This window comes from Puntigrus tetrazona, chromosome 9 (genome assembly GCF_018831695.1).
Source record: "Puntigrus tetrazona isolate hp1 chromosome 9, ASM1883169v1, whole genome shotgun sequence".
In the NCBI taxonomy this organism is placed as follows: domain Eukaryota; kingdom Metazoa; phylum Chordata; class Actinopteri; order Cypriniformes; family Cyprinidae; genus Puntigrus; species Puntigrus tetrazona.
In genome coordinates this window covers 10,007,291-10,030,786 of record NC_056707.1, presented here as the reverse complement: position 1 = coordinate 10,030,786, position 23,496 = coordinate 10,007,291, and the positions used below count along the sequence as shown (strand labels likewise).

The 23,496-nt window shown below is 39.2% G+C and overlaps 2 protein-coding genes across 4 annotated transcripts; both read right to left on the bottom strand.

The window, feature by feature from the left end:
* Positions 1–234: 234 nt before the first annotated feature.
* LOC122351209 (MORC family CW-type zinc finger protein 3-like) lies at positions 235–8,094 on the bottom strand. The gene is given in 12 exon segments (XM_043248131.1): positions 235–636; positions 638–764; positions 871–1,109; positions 1,721–2,660; positions 2,748–2,811; positions 2,895–2,967; positions 4,118–4,166; positions 4,578–4,863; positions 5,241–5,406; positions 5,748–5,882; positions 5,967–6,049; positions 7,807–8,094. Coding segments are annotated over 12 exon segments (2,328 nt in total). The 5' UTR covers positions 7,937–8,094; the 3' UTR covers positions 235–600.
* A 462-nt stretch (positions 8,095–8,556) lies between these two features.
* On the bottom strand, positions 8,557–22,845 carry LOC122351208 (protein mono-ADP-ribosyltransferase PARP4-like). 3 transcript variants are annotated; one of them, XM_043248128.1, is made up of 36 exons: positions 22,728–22,845; positions 22,304–22,442; positions 20,402–20,597; positions 20,051–20,138; positions 19,784–19,862; positions 18,220–18,318; positions 17,972–18,130; positions 17,760–17,897; positions 17,507–17,665; positions 16,982–17,133; positions 16,757–16,888; positions 16,476–16,574; positions 16,184–16,367; positions 15,799–15,934; positions 15,519–15,661; positions 15,154–15,285; positions 14,979–15,065; positions 14,723–14,887; positions 14,592–14,635; positions 14,241–14,319; positions 14,003–14,140; positions 13,682–13,889; positions 13,530–13,600; positions 13,269–13,456; positions 13,082–13,181; positions 12,794–12,964; positions 12,450–12,530; positions 12,262–12,342; positions 12,073–12,168; positions 11,081–11,218; positions 10,213–10,975; positions 9,902–10,099; positions 9,695–9,798; positions 9,503–9,605; positions 9,106–9,238; positions 8,557–9,024 (listed from the first exon to the last, which is right to left on the bottom strand). In XM_043248128.1, exons 2-36 carry the CDS (start codon positions 22,427–22,429, stop codon positions 8,823–8,825), a joined length of 5,172 nt encoding a protein of 1,723 aa, XP_043104063.1. In that variant the 5' UTR covers positions 22,430–22,442; positions 22,728–22,845; the 3' UTR covers positions 8,557–8,822. The 3 variants fall into 3 exon arrangements, with proteins under 3 accessions (XP_043104063.1, XP_043104062.1, XP_043104064.1); XM_043248127.1 differs by having other exon boundaries at positions 22,604–22,834; XM_043248129.1 differs by having other exon boundaries at positions 9,902–10,051; positions 22,604–22,833.
* Positions 22,846–23,496: the final 651 nt, after the last annotated feature.

Genomic DNA, 23,496 nt, shown 5'->3' with positions numbered 1-23,496 from the left:
TGTTGGACTTTTTTTTATTTGTATCTTTTTATTTGCGATTAGAAACAACGTGCAAATGATCGCTTGGCGGTTTAAGCTGATCCAGCAATAAATTAAACGCCATTATGTTAACTTAAACCTTTATATTTGTTTGGAAGAGTTACGTAAACAATTTCAATAAGATTATTTGTATTGTAACAATTTCCCACGTTAATGATCTCATGTGAGAAAGTAAGAAAGACAGACATAACTATATTAAATCAAACAACTATGAAACGTATTTAATATATAACCTTTTTTTTTCCCCAAAAAAAGGCACTATGTACAATATTATACACAAAACTGTCTGTAACACTTCAACTCACAATTGTGTATACAAACATTTATACGTGGTAAATAAACAACTGCATATCAAAAGAAGTACATCAAAGTGGCATGAAATGGCTCAACATTTATAAGCCTTGTGACAAAAAGGTCAAATGTTATTCACATAATTCTATAATTTATAATGCAAAACTTGCCCAAAGTATTGCAAGTGTTAATCAGGAAAACTTGTAAATAAATGAAAATTAATTTAATAGTATTTGCTCTCCATGCACAAAACAATAACCTAGACCTAGACTAACAGTTGAAGGCGGTCTCAGCAGGGTAAATCTCCTTGTATGACCTGTTTCAAAATCTCATCTATGACCTCACAGTCATAGTTCACTTGGTCAAGGTCGAGGTCCAGGGCAGGAACAAAAGTGACCAATAAACGGGCGATGCTGCACCTCAGCTCCCTCAACCTGATGACAGATAAGAGAGCAGAATTATATATTTGCATCAAAACATGACTCCTAATGAGCATGTACAGAAAGGCCACATCCCACTTAAAGTCAGCAAGGCTCTTACTTGGCCAATGTGACGCTGTTCTCTCCCTCCTCAGGTCTTTCACTGCTCTTTTCTTCCTTTTTGAACCCATTGTCAAGGTTTGCAGCCGTGCTTGCTCTGCATGTTTGTCCTGAACTAGTGTTATTGTCCTTCATGGTCTCTGGTTCTCTTGCATTGATCCACTCCTCTCTTTGTTTCCTCAGCTCTTCTACTTCCTTCTGCAACAGCTCACAGACGTTCTCCTGCTCCAAGCTCTCCAGCTTTGAGAATACAATCGAGTTTGTGGATATTGATGAATGAAAGAAAAGAGGATACTGTAACATCCCCATTATTTTTCTTAGCCATCTTAACCAGCATGGCTTACATAAGTTTTTTCCAGTTAAGAGTTAGTTTACTCAAATTTAAATTCTGTTCTTTACTAACCCTTATTTAATTACAAACCCTTAAGACTTTGGCTCATCAACACAATTGAAGATATTTTTTTAGAGATCTCTGTCCCTCCAAAATGTCCATGCAATCAAATCTTTGATGATCCGATGGTTTTAGAACTAGAATTTGTAAATTTGGTTATTCTTTTTATTCAGATAGAAACACTGATCATTGCACATGAATCAAATCAGCTCGTATTTGCTTGGTCAATGCCCGAAAAGTGCAGTTCAGCTTCTGTTGATCACATTTGATTAAAATAAAAAAAAATTGGAAGCATTTTGCGTTTCCCAAAAGCAACCACTGTCGCAAGTTCCATTGTTAACAATAGAGTTCAATGCTTTGGGGACAGGCTGGAAATCCATGCATTTTCTGGAAGGACTGCTGTCTTTTAATTTCTTATTATTTATAAAAACGTATAAAGTTAAAAATATCAGGTGCTCACCTTTCTTCTTAGTTCATTGCATTCATCATTGCACTTCTCCAGCTCCCTTTGAAGCAAGTCCATTTGAAGAGCCAATTTGTCATCTACATTTTCATTTGTTGTTGACGAGTGTTCCTGCCCCTCAGCTTTGAACCGGTCACAAAATACCTTGTCCTGTGCTTCTTTCTCAACTTTGATTTGCAACAACACCTCGTGTTTAATTTTTAACTCATCCCTCTCTTTCATAATCTCTTTGATGCAGTGTGTGGATTGTACAGAGAACGTGTTAAAGTGTGTTATATACGTCATATCTTCCTGGTTTTCTACATTTGACTTTTCATGTTGTTCAAAACTGATCTTAGTCTCCTTAGGTATCTCCTCTAGTCTTTTAAGATTTAGTCCTGAAACTTCTATGCCACTACACCTCTCAACTTCCATGGGGCCTTTGATTATTTCTGTATTGTTTTTTATCCTACTTTCGGCCTCATTAGTGCTCTGTTCCATCCACACATCACTCTCAGTCTCCTCCTCCTTGATCTCAACTTCTTCCTTTCTTATCTGCTCGTCTTTCTCCACCTTTACAATCAAACATTCTGTTTGAGTTTTTATGCTTGTTTGGCCATTGAATGTTGAGGTTTCCATCCTTTCCTTTCTGGTGTTTTCAGTTTCAGGTTTTATGGAACCATGATCACTGGACTCAATATATAAACTTGGTGCATCGTCGCTGGTCTTTTCTTCCATCTTCACCTTAGAAAGGTCAAAGGGTTTGGTAATTGGCGTGCTGTTGGTTTCTTCAATAACTTTAATGCCATCAATGTCTGCAACTGTCAAAAGTGAGGTTATGACATCTGATGTAGCTGCAGATATTGATGGACTACCCGGTATGTTGCTACAGTACTCGTATAACGGTCTTGCCCGTTGTACAGGTTTGCTCTGGGATAAACCTGGACTTCTCTTTGTTCTAAAGAAGACAGATTTGAAATCATTTTGTGTGAAAAAAACAGAACTAAGAGAAAATGAAAAGGGAAAAAGGATGAGAATGATGTACCTTTTAGGAGTGGGGTCTGATGTCACCTTTGAAATGACTGGAATGCTGTCCGAGGGGCTAGAAGCTGTTTAAATAAGTAAGAATTAATATTAAAAAGGTCATTCAGGTTCTGTATCAAAAACAACTGCACAAACAATTTGGCCTCACCAGATTGTAAAATGGTGATTAAATTGAAAGGGCTCATTGCTGTCAAAGAAGCTGATCTGGGTGAGGAAGGACCCTATGGAAACAAAAAGACTGTTCCGGTCTGTTCCAGGAACATATAATTGCTTAAAGGGGTCATATGATGTTGCTAAAAAGAACACTATTTGGGGTTTTTGGTGTAATTCAATGTGTTTATGCTGTTTAAGGTTAGAAAAAATTCCATTATTTTCCACATATTGTACATTATCGTTTCTCCTCTAAAATGTTAAACCTCTTATCATAATGACATAGACACAAAAACAATAAAAGCCATTTTTAAACTGGTATTTTACTTACGTATTTGTTGAATCCAGCGAGGACATAATTACCGATTATGACTTATACTGTCTTTTTACACACTGTGCCATGTAAACATAACCATGTCTGCATTCGAGCATTAGACTGTCCTTGCAAAGTTACAATTGCCCCACTTTACAGCCTCTGTGCACAGCCAGCATAGGCTGCTCTAAAGGGTCAAGATTAAGTTCCCTGTAAAATGCGGGGTAACATTTTACTTAAAGGGGTGTGCATAAGATATGATAGTATTTGCTCTATGATTTGCTAATATGAAGGAGGTTTTAAGCATGTTTATTACAAGTGTTCAGTCAGTTATGTCATTTTTAATGCAAAGATGACATTATTTGACCCTTACCCCTTACATAAACTTCTGCCTACATTTACCCTTTAACCTAGCCCATAATAAAGACATCTTAAATAAGGAAATCTTTGCATTGCAAATTCACATAACTGAGTGAATGACACTTAATGACAGTTGTCATAAACATGCATAAATGCTGATTTTCACAAATTTCTCTCGAAACCGAAAGCAGAAACAAAGTAGTTTTACAATGAAACACAGTGTCTCCAGCACATGGCGCCAGCAGCAACACTACAGCAGCAATAATAGTCCTGCTTTCTTTCTTTACGTAAACATTTTGGTGGTGTTTAGCCCACACAGAGACGTCGAGACGTGGGGGTATGTTTAAATAAGCCATTTTAGGGGTGTGTGGACAAGTCACAACTTTAAAAGAACATCTCTTTGGATTTGAGACATTAGTCTTTGCTTCTTTAGGAATCTCATCTATGCTCAAATAGCTTGTAACACTCCACAAAAGAGAAAGGTCAACTTCATCATATGACCCCTTTAACTAAGCTTTGGTTTAAAAGGGAAAAAAAAAACAGCTTACTGAAGTTTTATCTTCAGAATCTTCAGCTTCTTCTGGTTCTTCACATCGCCTGGATGTAGAAAGAACAGCTGTTTGAGCAAAGACATGGAATTTAATTTCTGTGTTTTTCTGTTCAGAGATGATAATGCATCTAGTTATTTTAAACACTCAAGACAATGGGTGTTCAATTCTGCTCCCAACTGTCCTGCAGGGTTTAGCTTTAATCACAATTAATGCAAGTTGTAGCTAAACTCTTCAGGACATTGGTCCTCCAGAACCGAGTTTGGACACCCCTGCACAAAACATAATACATTAGATATGCAACAGCAACTTATTATTTAGTCTATATTTAAAAGGCCTTGTAAGTAGTTCAATAAATGTGGATAATTATGATGACCAAGTAATTTTTCACGCATAATATATATCTCTTTATGAAGACAGTATGAAAGCTTTTAATCTTCAGTTCTGTATTGGCACTTACCTGTTTGCTGCTACTACTTTCTTCTTTGCCTCAGTCTCTTTTTTCCCCACTTCCTCTGTGTGTTGTCTTTTCTTGTCTGCTTCCATCTCCTCTATATCCATCAGTATCAGCTCTTCGAAGTCTTTCTGTCCCTCCATCTCTCCTCTGTCTATCCATGCATCCAGCATTTCCCTCCTCTCAGTCTGTCCTATTTCACGGTGCTCCCCCCGTCCGCTCTGGTCTCCTTCAGCCTCATCGTCTCCTGTCCTCTCTTGCTGCCCCATCTCCACTCTTTCAGGATCACATGCTTTGATAAAAAAAAAAAAAGAAGACATTTAAGATGCAGTACAGAGGACACAACTAGAAATCAGTGGTCAAGTTGTATTTACAACACTGTTACAGGACATTTCAACACAAATATTAGAGCGTGTTCAGAGCAATTACAGAAAACTGATTCTTGATCCTGACAGAGCAGGCTATGCTGGCTGTGCACAGAGGGGTATGGGGCAATACCAACTCTGCAAGGACAGTCTGGCGCTTCTGACTCACAACCTTTAAGTGAGTTACGTTTTCTTATTAAAAGAACCTGCTACTTACAATTCAATATGCGAGTTTTAAGCAGTAACCAGAAACATGCTCTTTACTAGAGAGTCAAGAATGTACTGATGCTGTGATGTGACCTACCTTCTAATAAACCTTCAAATAACCACACTATCTTCTCCAGAACCTCATGTACTACCACTGGTAGCTCAAATGGGCACTGCAACTGGACAATCCACTTTTTATTTTGCGGTCTGTACTTTCCCCACAGCAGGAGGGGAAAGTACCCAAGGGCCTTTAGTTTTTCCACCTACACAGTAACGTATGTAAGCAAACACAGAGACTTCCAAAGCAAGGTTACAAAGGCGAGAAAGGCATTGTTTTTATCATACACATACAAGCTGTCTTTTAAAAAAAGGAGAATGGTCAGTCCACTGTCCTTAGTATGTGTTTATAAACATAACTACCAGAGCAATTCCAAGAATTTGCAAATAAGAAGTAAGAAATCAAACTAAGTTGTAGGTAGGGCTAAATTTAATATCATGACACGCAGATGGTATCATGACACGGCTACATGATGTTGCTTCCCTGCACAATGTAAAAATGAACCTGCGATGCATAACCAAATGAGAAAGACAAAATGTTTATTACCAGCAGGGCACTGTTGTCGAAGATTTTTGCCTGATTGTGTGACTTTTTGACGTTCCGTGCCCATTCCTTGGCTCTGGTCCGGAAGGCTTTCATACGAGCCGTCTGCCTGGACTTCATGCCCAGCAGCTTACCGCACTGAGTAAGAAAGAGAGAGAGAGACTCGGGCTTAAATGCATGAAAATGGAGCAGTTAGGCAGTACAATAGACAACATTATTTACCTTGGGGCATCTTCGATTGGCACAATTGATCTTTTCCAGGCAATGGGTGCACTGCCGAAGGGTTGATCCACCTGGCATTTTTACTACAATCAAAAAATAAAAAATGTATTATAATTATCGACACGATATGCAACAATATATTTAATTCTACAGAAGGACTTGATGTAAGCCTATCCTAAAATGTACTTTATTGTTAACCGTTCAAAAGTGTGTTGAACCTAGGGATGGGTGACATGCAATCCAACTGAGTTTTCGTGTGACGTCACATTCTTATAGTAATGCCCACCTGGCAGGCAAAAGAAAGCTTTGCTCTACTGACCGCCAGTTATTTTTATGCAGATCAAGTAACAATGCTGTAAAACGCAGATATTAAAAGAAAAAGCTAAATTCAGTAAACACCTTATTGATGATGTCTATTTGTGCTTTTACAACGTGTTGTACCGTTTGCCGCAGGGGCTTAATATGGATTGAAAACTGCCAAAACATTTGTTCACAGGCTACCTTTGATTTATTGTTTTGAGAGGTGATCGAAATATTTGTGGCTGTGAAACAGATGAAAACATAATGGGCATGTCCTGCAGTGCTATGGATGTTTCGCCCTCCAGGTCTTCGAGCCGGTCACATGACTGAAAACTATAAATACATGTCAATGATATTGAAAAAGGTATACAAGTGTGTGATATCACAGTAAATATGTGTAGCACACATTATAGGGTAATAACTTATTTTATGGTAATAGTATTATTTAACAATTCTAATAATGTTTTGTAATATTAATATAGAATTTAATGATTTAATGTTGGTAGTTTTGGTAAAAATTTGCAGTTATTAGCATTATTATAGAACTACATTAAAGTAATATGTGCACTCATTGAATTATCACTATGTAATACTTTGGAAATGTTGGCTTACTACTTCTCCCTTCTCTCTTTAACGTAGCTTGCATGTATTTGTACAGTACTGTTAACCAAAGGAAGGTTCAGCACCCTAGCATCTAACAATGTACCCTAGCAACCACAGCAAAAACCTTAGCAATCTCACCCCAGGCAACCCCTGAAACACCCTAAAAACCACCCTGGCACCCTAGCAATTGCATGTTTTCTTGTCTGTTTTTCTGCAAAACAGATTGTCTACCGACTTTTCAATAAAAAAAATTCCTGATCATATTAGAAATGTTATTAGAAATATATCATCTATCATATCTCTCTCTCTCTCTCTCTCTCTCTCTCTCTCTCTCTCTCTCTCTCTCTCTCTCTCTCTATATATATATATATATATATATATATATATATATATATATATATATATATATATATATATAATGAAATATCCCGGGAATAGAAGCCTAATTCAACACTAAACGTATCACGCATGAATTACACCAATTCTACTCTTGCAGATCTCAGATCGGCCTGCATAGCAAGTATGTAGCCGTATGATCCGAAACAGTGACTTCGAGTCGTCTGAGGTTTCTTGGGGTCCAGACCCACTGGCAACACGTATCTACACCGATAACAGGGATACCACAGCGGCCCCAAGTTGCAAATGACATTGATGGCACATGCATAAACGTGCCTTTATCGCAGGCACGATTAGTAGTAAACCTGTCCGCAATTTGGGAATAAACCCTGTTTAGGAGTCCATGCGCACCGATTACTCCACATCAGTGAGCCCTGGGGGTCCCGCAGACTAACGTTACCACTTAAGCTAAAAACGTTAGCTAACACTAAATCTAAATGTTACCGCGATCTCAAGTAACGCGGCGCAGAAACACGGGGTTTGAAACAATACCGTTAACGCTGCGTGACCTCGCTACACAAACGCGGCTGCCCTCACTTACCTGTTCGTAGACGCGCGCGCGTCACGTGAACCGCGCGAACTGAGCCGAAGACGACGAGATCTCCCGGTAACGGGCGGCGATCCCGAGAGAGACACTTCGTGCTTTCCGTAGTGCGCTGAACCAGCGTCATCCACGGCGCATCACGCGATGCTATACTTTATATTGTACCCTTTCATACAGACGATGACAGCAGACGAATTTTTATTCCTCATATCTTTAAATATTGTGTGTTAGTTTAGTGTACTGGTAGGTTATTCACGTTTAAATAATACCACGTTGGGTTTATTATTTACACCGTTTGTAGCTATATGAAACTTTGTGTGTTTTGTTTGAATATCGGACATTCAGTATCAAGATTGGTTAAATACAGGAACTTGTCACGAACACATGCATTTATATACTATATATATACTATATACTATATGCATTTCAAGGCACTTCAGTGAACCTTTAATGTTATCTCTGCCCACACAGCTAGGACACAACACCTACCAAGTCAATGATAGGCTGCATTTAGCCAAATATTTAGTTCCCAGCCAGACAGAGAATCTAAAACGGTAATCCACACAAGACCTTAACTGAAATAACAGACCAGAGATTCATCACAATACATAAACAAATAAAAGCCAAAACAAGACCAAGAAAACAGGAAAAGTAAAAACTTAAATAGCCTACCCATACCAGTAAGGCTTATTAAGGAGACACAGCTGAACTAAATAACTAATCTAATCCGTAACCATGGCAACAATGTAATTATGAACTGATTTTATTAAATGTTTCGATGTCTTTGTCCCACTGTCTTTATGTTAAATGATCTTTCTGATATCTAACTTAAACTGCAGAAGTGAATCTTTTTAGCTGTTTCTAGCATCTGCATCCATGTGAATTTAAGGAGAATGTACTAAAAAATAAATCATAGTGACTTTAAAATGTGTAGTTATGGGGAAAAAATGTTAGCAAACAAACAGCAAGCTTGTCAATGAAGAGGTGCTGTAAGTGCAGTATTTGCCCAGTTTCTACATGACTGACACGTCCACACGTCTCTCCAGAACAGGTTTGAGCGGGGAATAAGGGTGTGGAGAATCACAGCCCAGTAGTTGACGTGTAGATGATTCCCAATCCCAGCCCATCTCCAGCCTGCTGCACACACACGGATACTGTCTGTCCGTCCGACAGGCCCAGTCCACGGCCCTCTTCACTGCCTCCCAGTACAGCGGTCTGAATGGAGAAGAGCAGAAGGTCACGGATACAAAAAGAGTAGAGTCAGTGGGTACACCGCGGGATGACGTGTGCTGGTACCTGGGCTCCTGGGGATCTTTTAGTCGAAGGAGAGACTCCAACAGCCGTCCCACTTCCAGCTTCTTCACCCGGATCAGCTGCAGCACCAGCAGAGTCGCCACCAGCCTCAGAACTTCAGCATGAGCCTTCACACCTGACACACGAAACATGACACAGTAATTGATTCTGACTCACACAAATAAAGATTATTTTAAAATATATTCAGATTTAGCCTGATGCATGTTGAAAAGCACTTTCTAATTCTAACAAGATCTACTATGATTGGCTGGTATTACAGAGTAAAGCACCTAAATAGCACATATGAACAAATAGTCTAAATGGTCAGTTCTTGCTGAAGAATAAGCTGCATATGGACCAGACCAACAACAGGCATTTTAAAAAAAAACCCTCTCCTTACCAAATGAACGGATGCCTTTCTCTTGAAGGAAGACATTGGCAAAAAAGTCTATGTCCAGGTTGAGGAAGCTGCTCAGCCTGTCAGTGCACTCCCAGTATCCATCCTATATCCAAACACATTACACATGATCATATTCAATCGCACATTTACACACTGCATATAAATCAAGTGTATTGAATCATGTGTGAACACCTCATGCTGAAGTTCAAACAGCTCATTCCAGGCCACTGTGTCTGGTCTGCTTATTGGTCTTCCTGGAAGCGACAGACCTATGTTTCCTCTCCCCTTAGGAAAGCCTTTAGTTCCAACATAATAAAGAAATGAGACATACATTTTATGAATATTTTTAATCTACCTGAACACTGATCAGGCATAGAAACTCAAAGTGAGTCAAGTTACCAGGTGCAGAAAACACAGGATGTTTTCGTTGCTGAGATACTCCAATGGTAAAAGCGGAGAAACCAGACTGTTCGGGCTCAGCCGCCTTTTTGAAAAGACCAGTACTGCCACCAAATGCATTATTTGAAGTTCCAAAGACGAATTTAGGACCTGCAGGCTGAAGAAGGGGAGCCATGGAGGAAGTGACACTCTGTGTAGCTTGATCAGAGAAAGGATAGAAAGAGGAGAAAATGACATAAAAATAAGACAAAGAGAAGAAAGCTGCTTTTGCTTTATCTCAGCGCTGATCACAGATATCAATGTCAACTTACCAGCTTTAGAAGTCAAAGCGGCTTGTTGTGTCTGTTGCTGCTGTCCCGGTGATGCTCCAAAGAGTCCAGTGGCTGAGGAACCAAAACTCAAAGACTCATTTTGACTCTGAAGGAAACCGCCAAAGCCACCAGATAGAGGGAGAGAGGGCGGCGCAGACAATGCAGGTTGATCAAAGACAGTGGGGCCAACAGCCATGTTTCTCCGGGAAAAAAATTCAGGTCTTGAAGACATGAATTTCTGAGATGCGAGAGGAGGACAATCTGCATAGACAGGAGGAGTTGAGGCAGAAAGCTTGGTGGCAAACTCTCTGTCATAGGAAAACTGGGTGGAAGTATATCGTTGGCGTCGATGACGGACACTATGAAGAGCATCCATTGAGGCACCTACAGGAGTCATGCTTGACTGGGAATCAAGGCTGTAATTTAAGGGGAGAGATTCCACTGCCTCAATGTTACAGGGAGGGTCAAGGACAGGACTGCCAATCATTAAATCATCAAAAAGAGGAGGAAGAGAAACTTTGGGAGCAGCTACTGGTGCATTAAAGTGAAGTGGTGCACTCTTTAAAACAAATGTAGTTGGCAGATAGCCACTTGAACGATACCCGAGGGTTCTTGAGCTAGGAGTAGAAGGGGGACATTCAGATTCTTGGCCAATGAATTCATAATCAGAATCAGAATAAACATCCATAAAATCATCATAAAAATCAGCTTGTACACAAGCAGAATACAGGAGATCTGGAGATGAGGAGATAATGTGGCCCACCTGAATAAAAAAAAAATGAAACAAAAAAAATCGTTGTGAGAGTTGTCAACATTTCTCATTACATGACATAAGAGCTTTCACTGAATCGTTTGTTGTTACCCATACATCATCATCTTCATCACTGCTACTATGCAGAGCATCCAGCTTCTCTTCAGTCCAGCCTATATATGGCAAAATGTCCACCTCCTCCTCTGATATGATTTTAGGAATATCTGTGAACCCAGTGTCAAGCTCATTCTGCTCCTGCAAAGAGCACATGTTAGTTGGTGAGCTCAGTTTATGCAGGTAACATCACCGTCAGCTGAAGCGACTATGTGGCAAAAAGACTGCGTAAATGTTGTGACAGAAATATAACACATAAACATAAATACATAACACATAAAACATCTAAAAAAAAAAAAAAAAAGGTTTGTGATTTACTGTCCAAACAGATTTGACATGTTTTGGGCTGGACAATATGATTATGATATACGATCAAATTCATATTTGATTTAGATCAACCAAATGTCTTCTAAGGAAAATTTGCTTTTTGTTTTTCCCTGTTGTCAAAATCAGGCATATAAAAATGTCAAGACAACCTTTAGTTTAAATTGATTATCATTTGTTTTAATTGTGTTTTCACATCTTCTCTAGTAAATACAGTCTGGCAGCAGGCTCTTTTGCCACTCAATGTCAGTGAAAGCAATGTCAGTGCATACCCTATTTACCCATTTACAGATGCATGACACACAAAAAAAAAATCATCATGGCATATTCCACTTATAATTGCTTTGATTCTGCCTTGTCGTGAAAAAGTGATTTGATGAGTACAGATGTTTATTTTTTCCTTTTTATCAATGTTAAATAATTTATTTACATGTGAACTATTAGAAATGGCATGACTACCTAGCTACCACACAATATTTGTTAAGGTTTAATTATATACATGGGTGATTAATAGCCAGTCAGTAAACCACTACATGAGCTACAAATGTTGCATTTCTGAGGATGACAAGCTACTCAATAAAGATTTCCCATTAATTCTGAAACTTGATCTTTTTTTTACATTTAGCATCAGTGACCTAAACAGGCAATCATTAAATTAGCAGCAGTCATACCCTCTCTTCAATGGCGACAAAGCTTGTGAACTGGGACAAGATGGAGAACTCTTTACTGAGCTCAATGATGTAGGACTTCAGCTCTGCTTTCTTCCCCTGATTAAGAGTTAAATGATGGAAAGTCAGGTTTTTCTGTTATCAAATCTGCCAGTTATATAAAAAATATCATCATGCAGCCACATATTGTACCTCGTGTTCTGCCTCACTGTTAGCTAGAATGCCATCTTCATAGTCTCTGATGATCGCTCTTGCTGTTAACTTGTGAAGGAGCTGTACATAAATAAACACACACACACAGACACACCTTTATAAATGCCTGATAAACAGTTCATGATGTTTCAGGTTATGTGATTTAAGTATTTAAGATGTTCACTCACAGTCCCCTTTGTCTTTTGTAGTTCTGTGGTGGAAACCATCGTTTTGATCTCTTGTCCACTCAAATCACCAAACAGTGTGGCCTAAATGAGGAAATAATACACAATTCAAAACAATAACATGAACACAACTAACTGGGCATTTCAGTTATATAGTATAGTATATCTTAATATTTGACAGCCTTGATTAATTTTACATACTTATTTTTTATCTTGATAGTTGACAGTTATCTTTGCCGTTTAAAATAATTAAGGCATGTAAAATGACCACTAAATTCATGATGTTGCCTAATGTTTGATTGACCCATTCTGATAATTATAAGCAGCTTTAAGTAACGCCTGCGTACCTGAGTGCAGTGTGGCACAAATCCGTAGACGAGAGTGTGACAGTCACTGAAGAGAGCGTGAAGCTGTGAGGGGGCTTGAACAGGACGCGGCGCTGTGGGATTAAACTGCTGCCACTTCACTGCCACTGATCTGCAGCCTGGAGCCTCCATACGCTGAACCTGAGCTCGCACCTGAAATTACCCACAAATCACTTCAACTCAAGCCTCAGACTCAAGCCTGGCCCATTTTGCAAAGATGATGCTTTGTTTAAAGTTGGTAAAAACAATACAATAATGTGTGTGATTCACCTTCTGTGTCCAAGTGTGTTTCATCTTTGTGTCAAAAAATTCATATGTTCCTCCCCCCGCCTGAGCCAAAGCTCTGAGCATATGACGATTAGCTGTCAAGCTAAAAAAAACACAAACCCAATCAAACTCTACATTCAGAAATTCAGTGCAAATGAAGGAAACACAAAGAGATCTGTCTCAGGCAGACCTGAGTCCGCAGGTGAAGAGGCGCGTGTGGCAGGAGTTTTCTCGGACCAGCTGCAGAGTGAGAGGCTGATTCTGAACATGTCCATCAGAGAGCAGCAGGATGTTCCTCACGCCCCGGCCGGGACGCAGCAGACTCAGGCTCCGGAGAGGCCTCCACAGATCAGTGCTGCCACCAGAGCCGCCACACGACTGAAGAGAGGAGAAATTAAATGATATGCCTGCTAAGCTATCAGATTCAGAAAGATCTGTACACTTTACTCACCATAATGAATTTTCTGGCTGCTTCAGATGCCTCATCTAAAGGCACTGGGGCAGGAAAAGCTTCTTTGTAATCTGTAAAAACACATTTTCACTGTAAATTGTCCAAGATGATGATGAATTAAACAATATCAGATAGCTTCAGTGAGCTCTAACCAGTGCTGAAAGAGATTATGTTGATCTTCAGTGAGGGGTCCAGAGATTTGAGGACTTGAAGAGCAATCCTGCGGGCGTTAAGCATGGCGTCTCCCTGCATGGACTTGGAGGAGTCCAGAAGAATGACCACATCACTCACACTGGACGGACCTCCAGAGCCGGACACCTCGCTGGACTTAAAGTCTGGATAAAACACCAGCATGCAGGCCTGCAGGAAGCAGATTCAAACAACGTTCACTTTTCTCTTGGAGCGTAAGATAAAAAGTGTTCATCTTCGTGTGCAAAAACCATGACAGACTGGGAAACAGATCATTTCTTCACCTGACTATCTTTATCCGGATGCTTCTCGACCCACATCCTGGGCATGTGGATATTAGAAAGACTGAAGGACACCTGTAACCCTTCAGACCCCAGAGTCTGTCCCGGTAACGTGCTGATCACTGCCTTACAGTCTGTCCTCTGAACAGAGAAAAAACTATTATGTTAATACGGTTCACAACTGAATTAGTTTCTTTTTTTCTTTTTAAGCGTTTCGTAAGATAATGCACAGTAAAATAACCTTGGTTTTGATGCGGTGTGAAGAGCTCAAGTTGATGATCTCATAAGGCATTTCAATGGACATAGACAGAGAAAACTCCCTGAAGAAAAAGAGGGAACAAATCAAAGAGAAAATATGGAGGATATTGAAAAGATCTTGAATATTTTGATCTTAACTATACACTAAAAACAACAATCTTGTAACCACCCATTAGCTGCTTGGCCTGACAGTGGACACTAGACCAGGTGCTACTGTATATAACAGTAAGGTATACTGTATATATATTTATGTTTATGTTACTCATCAACAGATGAATGTTTGTGAATCTGTAGAGGATTTGGCTGTGAAATGTCCCGTATCTGAGATTCTCACCCCTCTGACTGAAGCTCCGTCACACCAATCTTTTCAACAGTGGCCTGAAATAAAACACAGCTGTCAGTTAAAACATTAACAATCAGAAGGACAAACAGGATTTTAAATACAGTAACAAATGAGAGTCGTACCTGAGTGGTCTGATTAATGGCGGCTCTCTGTTGCCATGGTGCCACGCTGCCAGACAGTGAGAAGACTACGGATCCTGATCTGACCACCAGCTCAGTGATGAACGTCACCTTGATCAAAACTGTGGCTCCAGGAGGAAGATTCCCCACGCTGATAGTAAACACATCCTGCCTCACATAAACACATGAGCTTAAAGAGATCTTCTGATACATTATCAAACATACACACACGAGCCCCAGATCAGTCACAGTAACTCACAGGTGCATCCTGGTCCATCAGGTATGCTCCATGACCTTTCTCTATGGCTTGTTTGTACTCCTTACGAGCCTGCTCCTTTTCCTTTACCTACAGGACAAAAACAGACATGGTACATTGATGAAAAAGATGTTTAAAGAGTATAGGCTGCATTTGACAAATTCTGAATGACTCGCACCTTTCCCACGATGTGTTTTCCGTTGATAAAGGCTTCAAATCCGCACACTGCTGCCGTCTCCTCCAGTGGAAAAACATACTTGGCTTCAATAGGAACAGCACTCTGGTTTGTGTAGGTCTGAAATAAGACGACCTGAGACAGAGATAAAATTAATGTTGTGGTTTGAAATTCTGTTTCTGTCTTTTAGTTTGTTAACGCTGTTGCGTTCTCTTTCTTTGTTCATGTGGTCTTGATTGTGTCCATCGCTGCTTTGTTGTAGCTTTATTTTATTAGTTTTGATCATTGTGTAAATCTTTGCTTTATTTAGGACATCATGCTCATTTCTTTTGCTTTGAAAACTGCAGTCCGCTGCTGTAGTATCGTACCTGACACAGCAGGTCCATCAGCTTGCATCTCACATTGACAGCCTTTAGAGGAAGTTTCTGACCACTGCTGTCCAGCAAACCTGCGTTCATCTCCTCCAGAGGATTCTTAGTGGACTCCAAAGCCTCGCAGTCATCACTGGACACTAAAGAAACCCATTCACACAAAACCACCAAATTTTAACATATTTTTCAGATTTAATTTATAAAAAATGTAATAGATTCCACAGCACCAGTTAACTCCACATATAAAAGCTTGTCCTGTTCACTAAACTTTACTCACAGATATCAGGCGTTGTGTCCGTGAGCTCAGTGTTGATTTGAGGCTGGAAATCTTTTAACTCGTCTCCCTCCAGACTGTACTGCACCACATACTTCAGTCTAATCTGCTCTGTGTTATAGACCACAAACTCATCATCCTGTTTAAATATAAACACACAATCAGAACCATGTAACAAAAGCAGAATATTTAAATACATAATAGGGCTGCACGATATATTGCATACAATAGTCACGTCAGCTAGTCAAACTATGGCTCTGTGTATTAAATGCCTCTCCATCTAAAAAAATGTATTACTAATCAAAGGCTTTACTGACGAGATGCGGCTGACTATCACATGCAATATATCGTGCAGCCCTAGTACACAGAAACTGAGTAAGAAAAGCACCTCAAATTCAGAGAGTCTGTTGGGAGAGCGCTGGACTCCATGAACACTGTGGAAGCCGTCAGGAGCACGAGTCAATGTGGTGTCTTTCTTCAGCAGGTCCTTACACCGACCCAACGCCACTTCACACACCAGCAGCAGCCGAGAGCCGTCAGTCACACTGGGCTTGGAGTATTTCACACTAGTCCTTTAACACAGAGAAGAAACTTACTGACTGACTAAAGTCTCCAGTTGTCATCATGATCGTGGTTTCACATTATTAATAAATTAATAAAGAGAGGACTGAGTAACTGACTTTAGAGAGTCACTGAAGTAGATTCCTCCTCCGAGATTCCCGATATCCGTTCTCTCAATCCCATGCTGTTCGACTCCAACCCTGGGCAGCAGCAGACCTCTATAAAGAGTGTGTAAAATTACTGAATAGAAATGACAAAAATAAAGTTGTATCAATTTATAGTCAGATATTGTTTTTTGTATTTTGTATTTCACAATTGGTCTGTATATTGTTTTAGTATTCTTCATTTCCTGGATTGTCTACGTTAAATTTTAAATAAAAGATTTATTAATAACGGTTACCGTGACAGTATTCCAACAAAACTGCTGGGACTAGTGGAGTGAAGGAGGGGTTTAATGTTGCCCAAGTCCTCCATAAACAACTGAAGCTCCACCCCTCTGCTGACACGCAGTATCTGCTGAATCTGAACAGGCCTGCAGCGGATAAAAGATTAACATAATTATTTAAAGACTCTGAAAAGTGTTTATGTTTGAACTTCAAAGCGCACTCAGCACGATCACGTTTACCTGTCCCGAAGCAGCTGAGATACAACATGAAACTCAGGGTTTTGTGGTGGAACAACCTCAATGCTGCACCTCAGAGCTCGATACTTTCCCAGAGACGAGGGTGAGGGGCTTCCCAGAGTGGTCTCGCTCACATTTACTATATCTCTGATCAGCTGGAGACGACAGTAGAGTTACAAGAGTGAAAAAGTCAGAATTAAAAAGCCAAATACGTTCCTCAAATGTAAAAGAACTTAATTCAGAATTTATTGGACTTTCATTGTAATTTCATTGTATGGACTAAGCATTGTATTAATTTTGTTTAATCTATTCTAGTTTTTAAATCTAATCAAGTTTCTAAAGATTATCTATATAACTGACAATCGTTTTTAAGAATAATGAAAACTACAAAAAAATTCAAACCAACCAGTACCGAAATTAAAAAAAAAAAAGACTTAATTATCATGGAAAAAAACACTATAATGTGATAATCTTAATGGTTCTACAGCATTAGAATAATTTTTATACCATAATTAGCGTACGTGATACCTGACAAAGGTCTAGTTTCTGAGACACAAGCTTGTGTTTAGATGGAGGGTCGATCTTTCTGAGGGGCAGAAGAGTGTTGACTTCGTCCAGCAGGGCTTTGACTTCCTCCTCTTTCTCAGTCTTTTGTGCCTGCAGTAACAATCCCTCCACCCTGCTCACCTGCAGCAGCACAGAGCCAATTAACACACCAGAACCGTTAAATACAGCAAACTCCTTTCCTGCTCAGTGTGTGATGATCTAAGCTGGTTCTCACATCATTGAGGCTGATTCTGGAGACAGGAACCGTCAGGATGTTGTTAAGAGAACCGAGAGCTTCGGTCCAAACCAGCTCCACAAAGACACCGACTTCCTTTGACAACGTGCTGCAGTTTAGCTTCTCCTCCAACAGCAGCTGCCAATCACAAGAGGGAGCAATTATTTCACATCCATTAGTCACATGTTATATCAATGTTGTGTTTATCTAACCTGCTTCAGACTGTAGGATGCCAGGCGCTCAAGCTCAGGGAGAAGTGTGTGTGTCTTTGTGAATCCCTCGGCCTCCATCTCCTTCATCAGCTGCAGATATGCTTCCACGGCATCTTCAGACGTCACGCAGAACACAATCTTGTCCTGAACCACTGCGGTCTACAGAGAGAGAGAGAGTTCATCAACATCACCACAAGACAAATTCAGCATCTCCGTCACCATCTACTGTATGATTCCTGAGATCAAACCTGAGCTTCACCCAAGCCTGAACACAACACACGATACTGCTGGCCTTCTCGGCCTTTGGCACTCTGCAGCTCCAGAACAGACAAGGTCTTGGGTTTGACCTGAAAAAAAACAAAAAAAAAAACAATTGTAGACATGAAAATTCTTTCAAACTGTGGTTCACTCTACTAGAATCAACTCAAAAATGTTAAAAGGGGTCCCCTTACCTAAACGTAGTTTATTTTGTTTATTTAATTTAGTCTACTTAAAAATATACTTGAACATTACTTAAGTATACTTTATGTAGTAAGTATACAAATATCATACTAGTAATATACTTTTTCAATACTCCTTGAGATTTAAATCGCCCATTTTCTAGTTTATAAAAGTATACTGTTAAGCTTAACACAACTAATTTACATCAATGTTTTTGCTTGTACTGCAACTACACTAATAGGTATACTGATATTTTAGAAATGAAATACTTGTAGTAGCATTTTTAGTACACTTTGAAGTAAAGTCTCAGTTCAGTAGTTTTATACTGCAAGTATGCTAGTAATTTTTTGAAAGCATACTACTATGTCACTATTTAGATACTAATTTATAGTTCGTAGGATAGCCTGGTGGGGGGTAGTTTTCATAAACAAAAAATAAAGAAATGAACAACATTTTAAACAAAAAGCTGAAACAAGAATATTCAGAATGATAATCAACATGTAGATGAAGTCGACTAACACCCCAAATCTTGACAGTCATTATTACCTCCTCATTGGTGACATTTTATTTCATAGTATTAATCTGTTATTTCAGTTTCTTCTTCAATTCTGTAGAGATGACGTGTACTAGCGCCCCTACCATATAACAAGGAACATGGAAGATTATGGAAGAATTTACCAGGAATCTGTTGCTATAGTCACGAACGCAACATGCTCAGAATCTTTTGAGACGATTCTTTTCAGTCAGCAGGTTCACAAACAGGCTACCACTGAATGATTCATCTGTGAATACAACTGATCCAGATGATTAATCTTGCAGCAGTTACAATCTCATGTCACGATTCATTAAGACAGACATAGTGAGTCAAGTAATATGATATTCTCAGATCAAATATGCTCCTATTTATTCAGAATAATAATCAAGTGGTGCTTTAAATCACATTTAGCTCATATTGCTATTTTTTGTGGTGAACAGTTCACTTGTGCAAGTTTGCCTTTGTAATCTTTAATCCAAAACTGAAAACGCTCCTCCCCTCTAAAACGACGGGCCTTTTCTGATGACATCAGTTTGACGACTTGGGCATGAGAGTGACATCCTTAATCACGCCCTTTCTACTGTTAGTGTTCATTTAAAACAAAAGTAGAAAAACAAGCCACTTCCCCGGTCCACACATGCTTTAAGTGTATTTCTTAGAAGTACAAAAGGCCATTATTGAGAAGAACATAAAAAGTAGACTAAAAGTATACTTTCCTATTTTAGCACATTTGAACTTTTTTGTAAGGGTCATCGTACATTTTTCTCTATTTATTTTATTTCACCCCCTGATGTCCAGTAGTAGTGTTAATGTGATTGGTGCATGAAGTCACTCACTCTCTCAAAAACTGAATACTTGGCCACTTGAAAATATGAAGGAAATTTAGGCAGGTCATGGCCGCCTTCTTTGTAAACTCTGTGAGTAAAGGAAAAGATGCAATCTTGTAAACAAGCACATCTTAACAGGTCAAGCGCTGTAGAGGCTGATTAAAACTATAAAATTAAAACTAATGAACAATTTAAAAACCGACAGTGATAAAACCCCCCCCCCAAAAACCAAAAAAACCAAAACCAAAAACAAAACAAAACAAAACAAGAGCGCACCTGAACCTGCCAGGACGGGGTCCACCCTTCTCAAGAACCTCAACCTCAGTCTTTGGGAGTTCAGGGAGACCTTTGAATGTCTCTTTCCCTAGAATGCGTGTCAACACTTTAATCAATCACTTAAATCTTTGTGGTGAAAAACAACATTATGTCAACAGTGTCACAAAAAATATTTATCAACAAAAATACATTGCAACACAAGCACAAGCATACGCAAACACAGAAATAACACTCCAACTCCAAATAAAACTAATGTGGCTTTGACACTCCCATTTATTCTGTCACTCCACCTCCTTTCACATCTGATGTGAGTCAATTTATAGTATTTAAGTTTGAAAATTTAACTCGTACCTGAAGGAGGGAGGAATTCAGAGGCGGGAAATGGCAGCTGTGGGGTCAAAGTATGCTCCTTCAAAGGCAGGAGATGTCCTTGGTCCAGACAGCTCCACACATACTGTGCCCCGACCACTGGGATCTGCAGCTTCTGGATGCTGCGCTGCCGGTTACTGCTCAGATCATTCACACTGCTAGTGACCACAAAAGAGCACTGGAGGAGAGAAACGGTGGTCAGAAGAGACACTGCAGCTCCAATGACAATTTAAGCTGTACCAAATGGATAAACCACTTCATACATACATATATAGTTTAAACAAAGAATGCAGAAATGTAAATAATCCGTTTATTTTTGTCAATTTACAAAATGCAAAGTGAGTGAACAAAAGAAAAATCTATATCAAATCAATATTTGGTGTTACTACCAACTCTTAAAAAGTACACTTGCACAAAGTCAGGGATTTTGTAGCATTATAGTCAGGTGTACGATCAACCAGTTATACCAAACAAGTGGTAATGATCATCAATGTCACACGTAGGTTGAAACCCAGTCATGAGCTGAAACAGCTGTGTAGGAGGTTTAAAACTAGGTGAGGAACAGCCAAACCTGCTCCCAAGGTGAGGTTGTGAAAGACCGTTTCGTGTCATGGCAAGATTGAGCACAATATCAAGACAAAATGTAGTTATACTGCATCAACAAGGTCTCTCCCAGACAAAGATTTCAAAGAGTGGGGTTTCAAGATGTGCTGTTCAAGCTCTTTCGAAGAAGCACTAAAGAAACAGGCAACGTTGAGGATCGTAGACACAGTGGTCGGGCCAGGAAACTTAGTGGTCTTCATGGAAGATTTGCAGCCAAAAAGACATTCCTCCAATGTGAAAACAAGGCCAAGTGTGCACGAAAACACAGGAACTGGGGTGCAGAAAAATGGCAGCAGGTCCTGACTGACTGATGAATCAAAATCTGAAATATTGGGCTGTATAGCAGAAGGCAGTTTATTCGTCGAAGGGCTGGAGAGCGGTACAATAATGAGTGTCTGCAGGAAACAGTGAAGCATGATGGAATATGATGGATAAATGTTTGGGGCTGCATTTCTGCAAATAGAGTTGGAGATTTGGTCAGGATTAATGGTGTTCTCAATGCTGAGAAATACAGGCAGATACTTATCCATCATGCAATACCAGGGAGGCATATGATTGGCCCCAAATTTACAACAACCCCAAACATACAGCCAAAGTCACTAAGAACTATGTTCAGCGTAATGAAGAACAAGAAATACTGGAAGTGATGGCATGGCCCCCACAGAGCCCTGATCTCAACATCACGTGTCTGGGATTGCATGAAGAGACAGACGGATGCGAGAAGCCTACATCCACAGAAGATCTGTGGTTAGTTCTCCAAGATGTTGGGAACAGCCGAGGTCGTTCAAAAACTGTGTGCAGGTGTACCTAGAAGAATCGCTGCTGTTTTGAAGGCAAAGGGTGATTTGATTGATTTGATTTAGTTTTGTTCATTCACTGCATTTTGTTCATTAATAAAAAATAAATGTTTAACACTTCCACTTTCCTCTTTGTTTACAGAATTTTTGTACTAATATATATATATATATATATATATATATATATATATATATATATATATATATATATATATATATATATATTCATTAAATTATGTTTGAATTAGATTATGGATAATGACATAAAAACACATCATGTGACTAATCGTTGGATTATAACCTAAATGTCCCTGCGCTCGTTTTAACTACTTTAAATGAACAGTATCAGAGTTATCCGTATCAAATATCTGTCAATTGTATCCAGGTTTCAAAACCCAACTCTTTATTCATGCATAAATGAACTTTCAGTGTAAATGCATTTAATAACACAAAAGAAAAAGATCATGAGTAAGAGGACAGGAACCTCTTTGTTGATGACATATGAGATGGTTCCTCCATTCTCCAGAAGAGCTAATCTCAGTTTATTCTTGCATTTAAAAGGCAGGTTCTTCACATCTAACACCACCGTGCAGTTTTCAAACACTGTCATGCTGTCAGTGTGTCTAAACACGTAGAGAAAGAACAAAGAAAAACTGCGATGAATTCTACAGTAAACAGCAAGCACATTAAAACAATATTGCCGTGTCAACATAACACTTCAACTTTTCATTAAATTAATCAGACTTTATTTATAAATACTTATATTGACGCATGCACGAATTACGTTTATCAGGTTGCAGTCACTCTTGACGGGAAGTAGTTAGACAGTCAGAAAATGATCCAAATCCTGCTGCAGTATCGCTCTCGCTAATGTTGTCATGTCATTAACAAACAGAAGAGTATCTTACCGCGGACAAAGTCAGAATCGAGTGACACGTTTTGGTTTTGAGAAAATACTGAAGACAAATAACCAGCCTTGTAAAGCTAGGTACAAGTGCTTCCTGACTCACTAGTGATGTGTCGTTCGCGAAGAGCCGATTCTTTGTAGCGAACCAAAAGAGCCGACTCTTCTAGTTCGCTAGAAGAGCCGAATATTGTTTTGAATGGGAACAGCCGATCTGGAGGGAGGGCAAGGCTTCGGTCTACTCACACCTGGTTAAGGTAATGGCAGGAAGAATCTGCACTGCACTGTCAAAAACACCACAAATAATGACAAATGATTTATATATATATATATATATATATATATATATATATATATATATATATATATATATATATATATATATATATATATATATATATATATATAGCGTTTAATGAAAAAAAAAAGTTCTAAGGGAGCCGAGCCGAAAGAGCCGAATCTTTGAAAAGAGCCAAACTTCGCACCACTATGACTCGCACATACAGTAAAGACACGCCTCCTTTAATCTCTCGGATAAACATTAGACAGGCTCCATCCAGTGGTCGAAACAGTCCTTACACAATTTACCACAAATTATGGGTATCTTTTTCACGTTGAATTAAAAAAAGAAGAAAAAACTAAATCATTAGAACCACAATTTATGGGGCTTTTGTCACAGCATTCGCTTTTCTTACTGAGTCATAGGACCTTTATTTGTCCCTTTCTGGTCTCTGCTTAACACATTTCTCTGTATGGTATGTGTTACTTCCAAA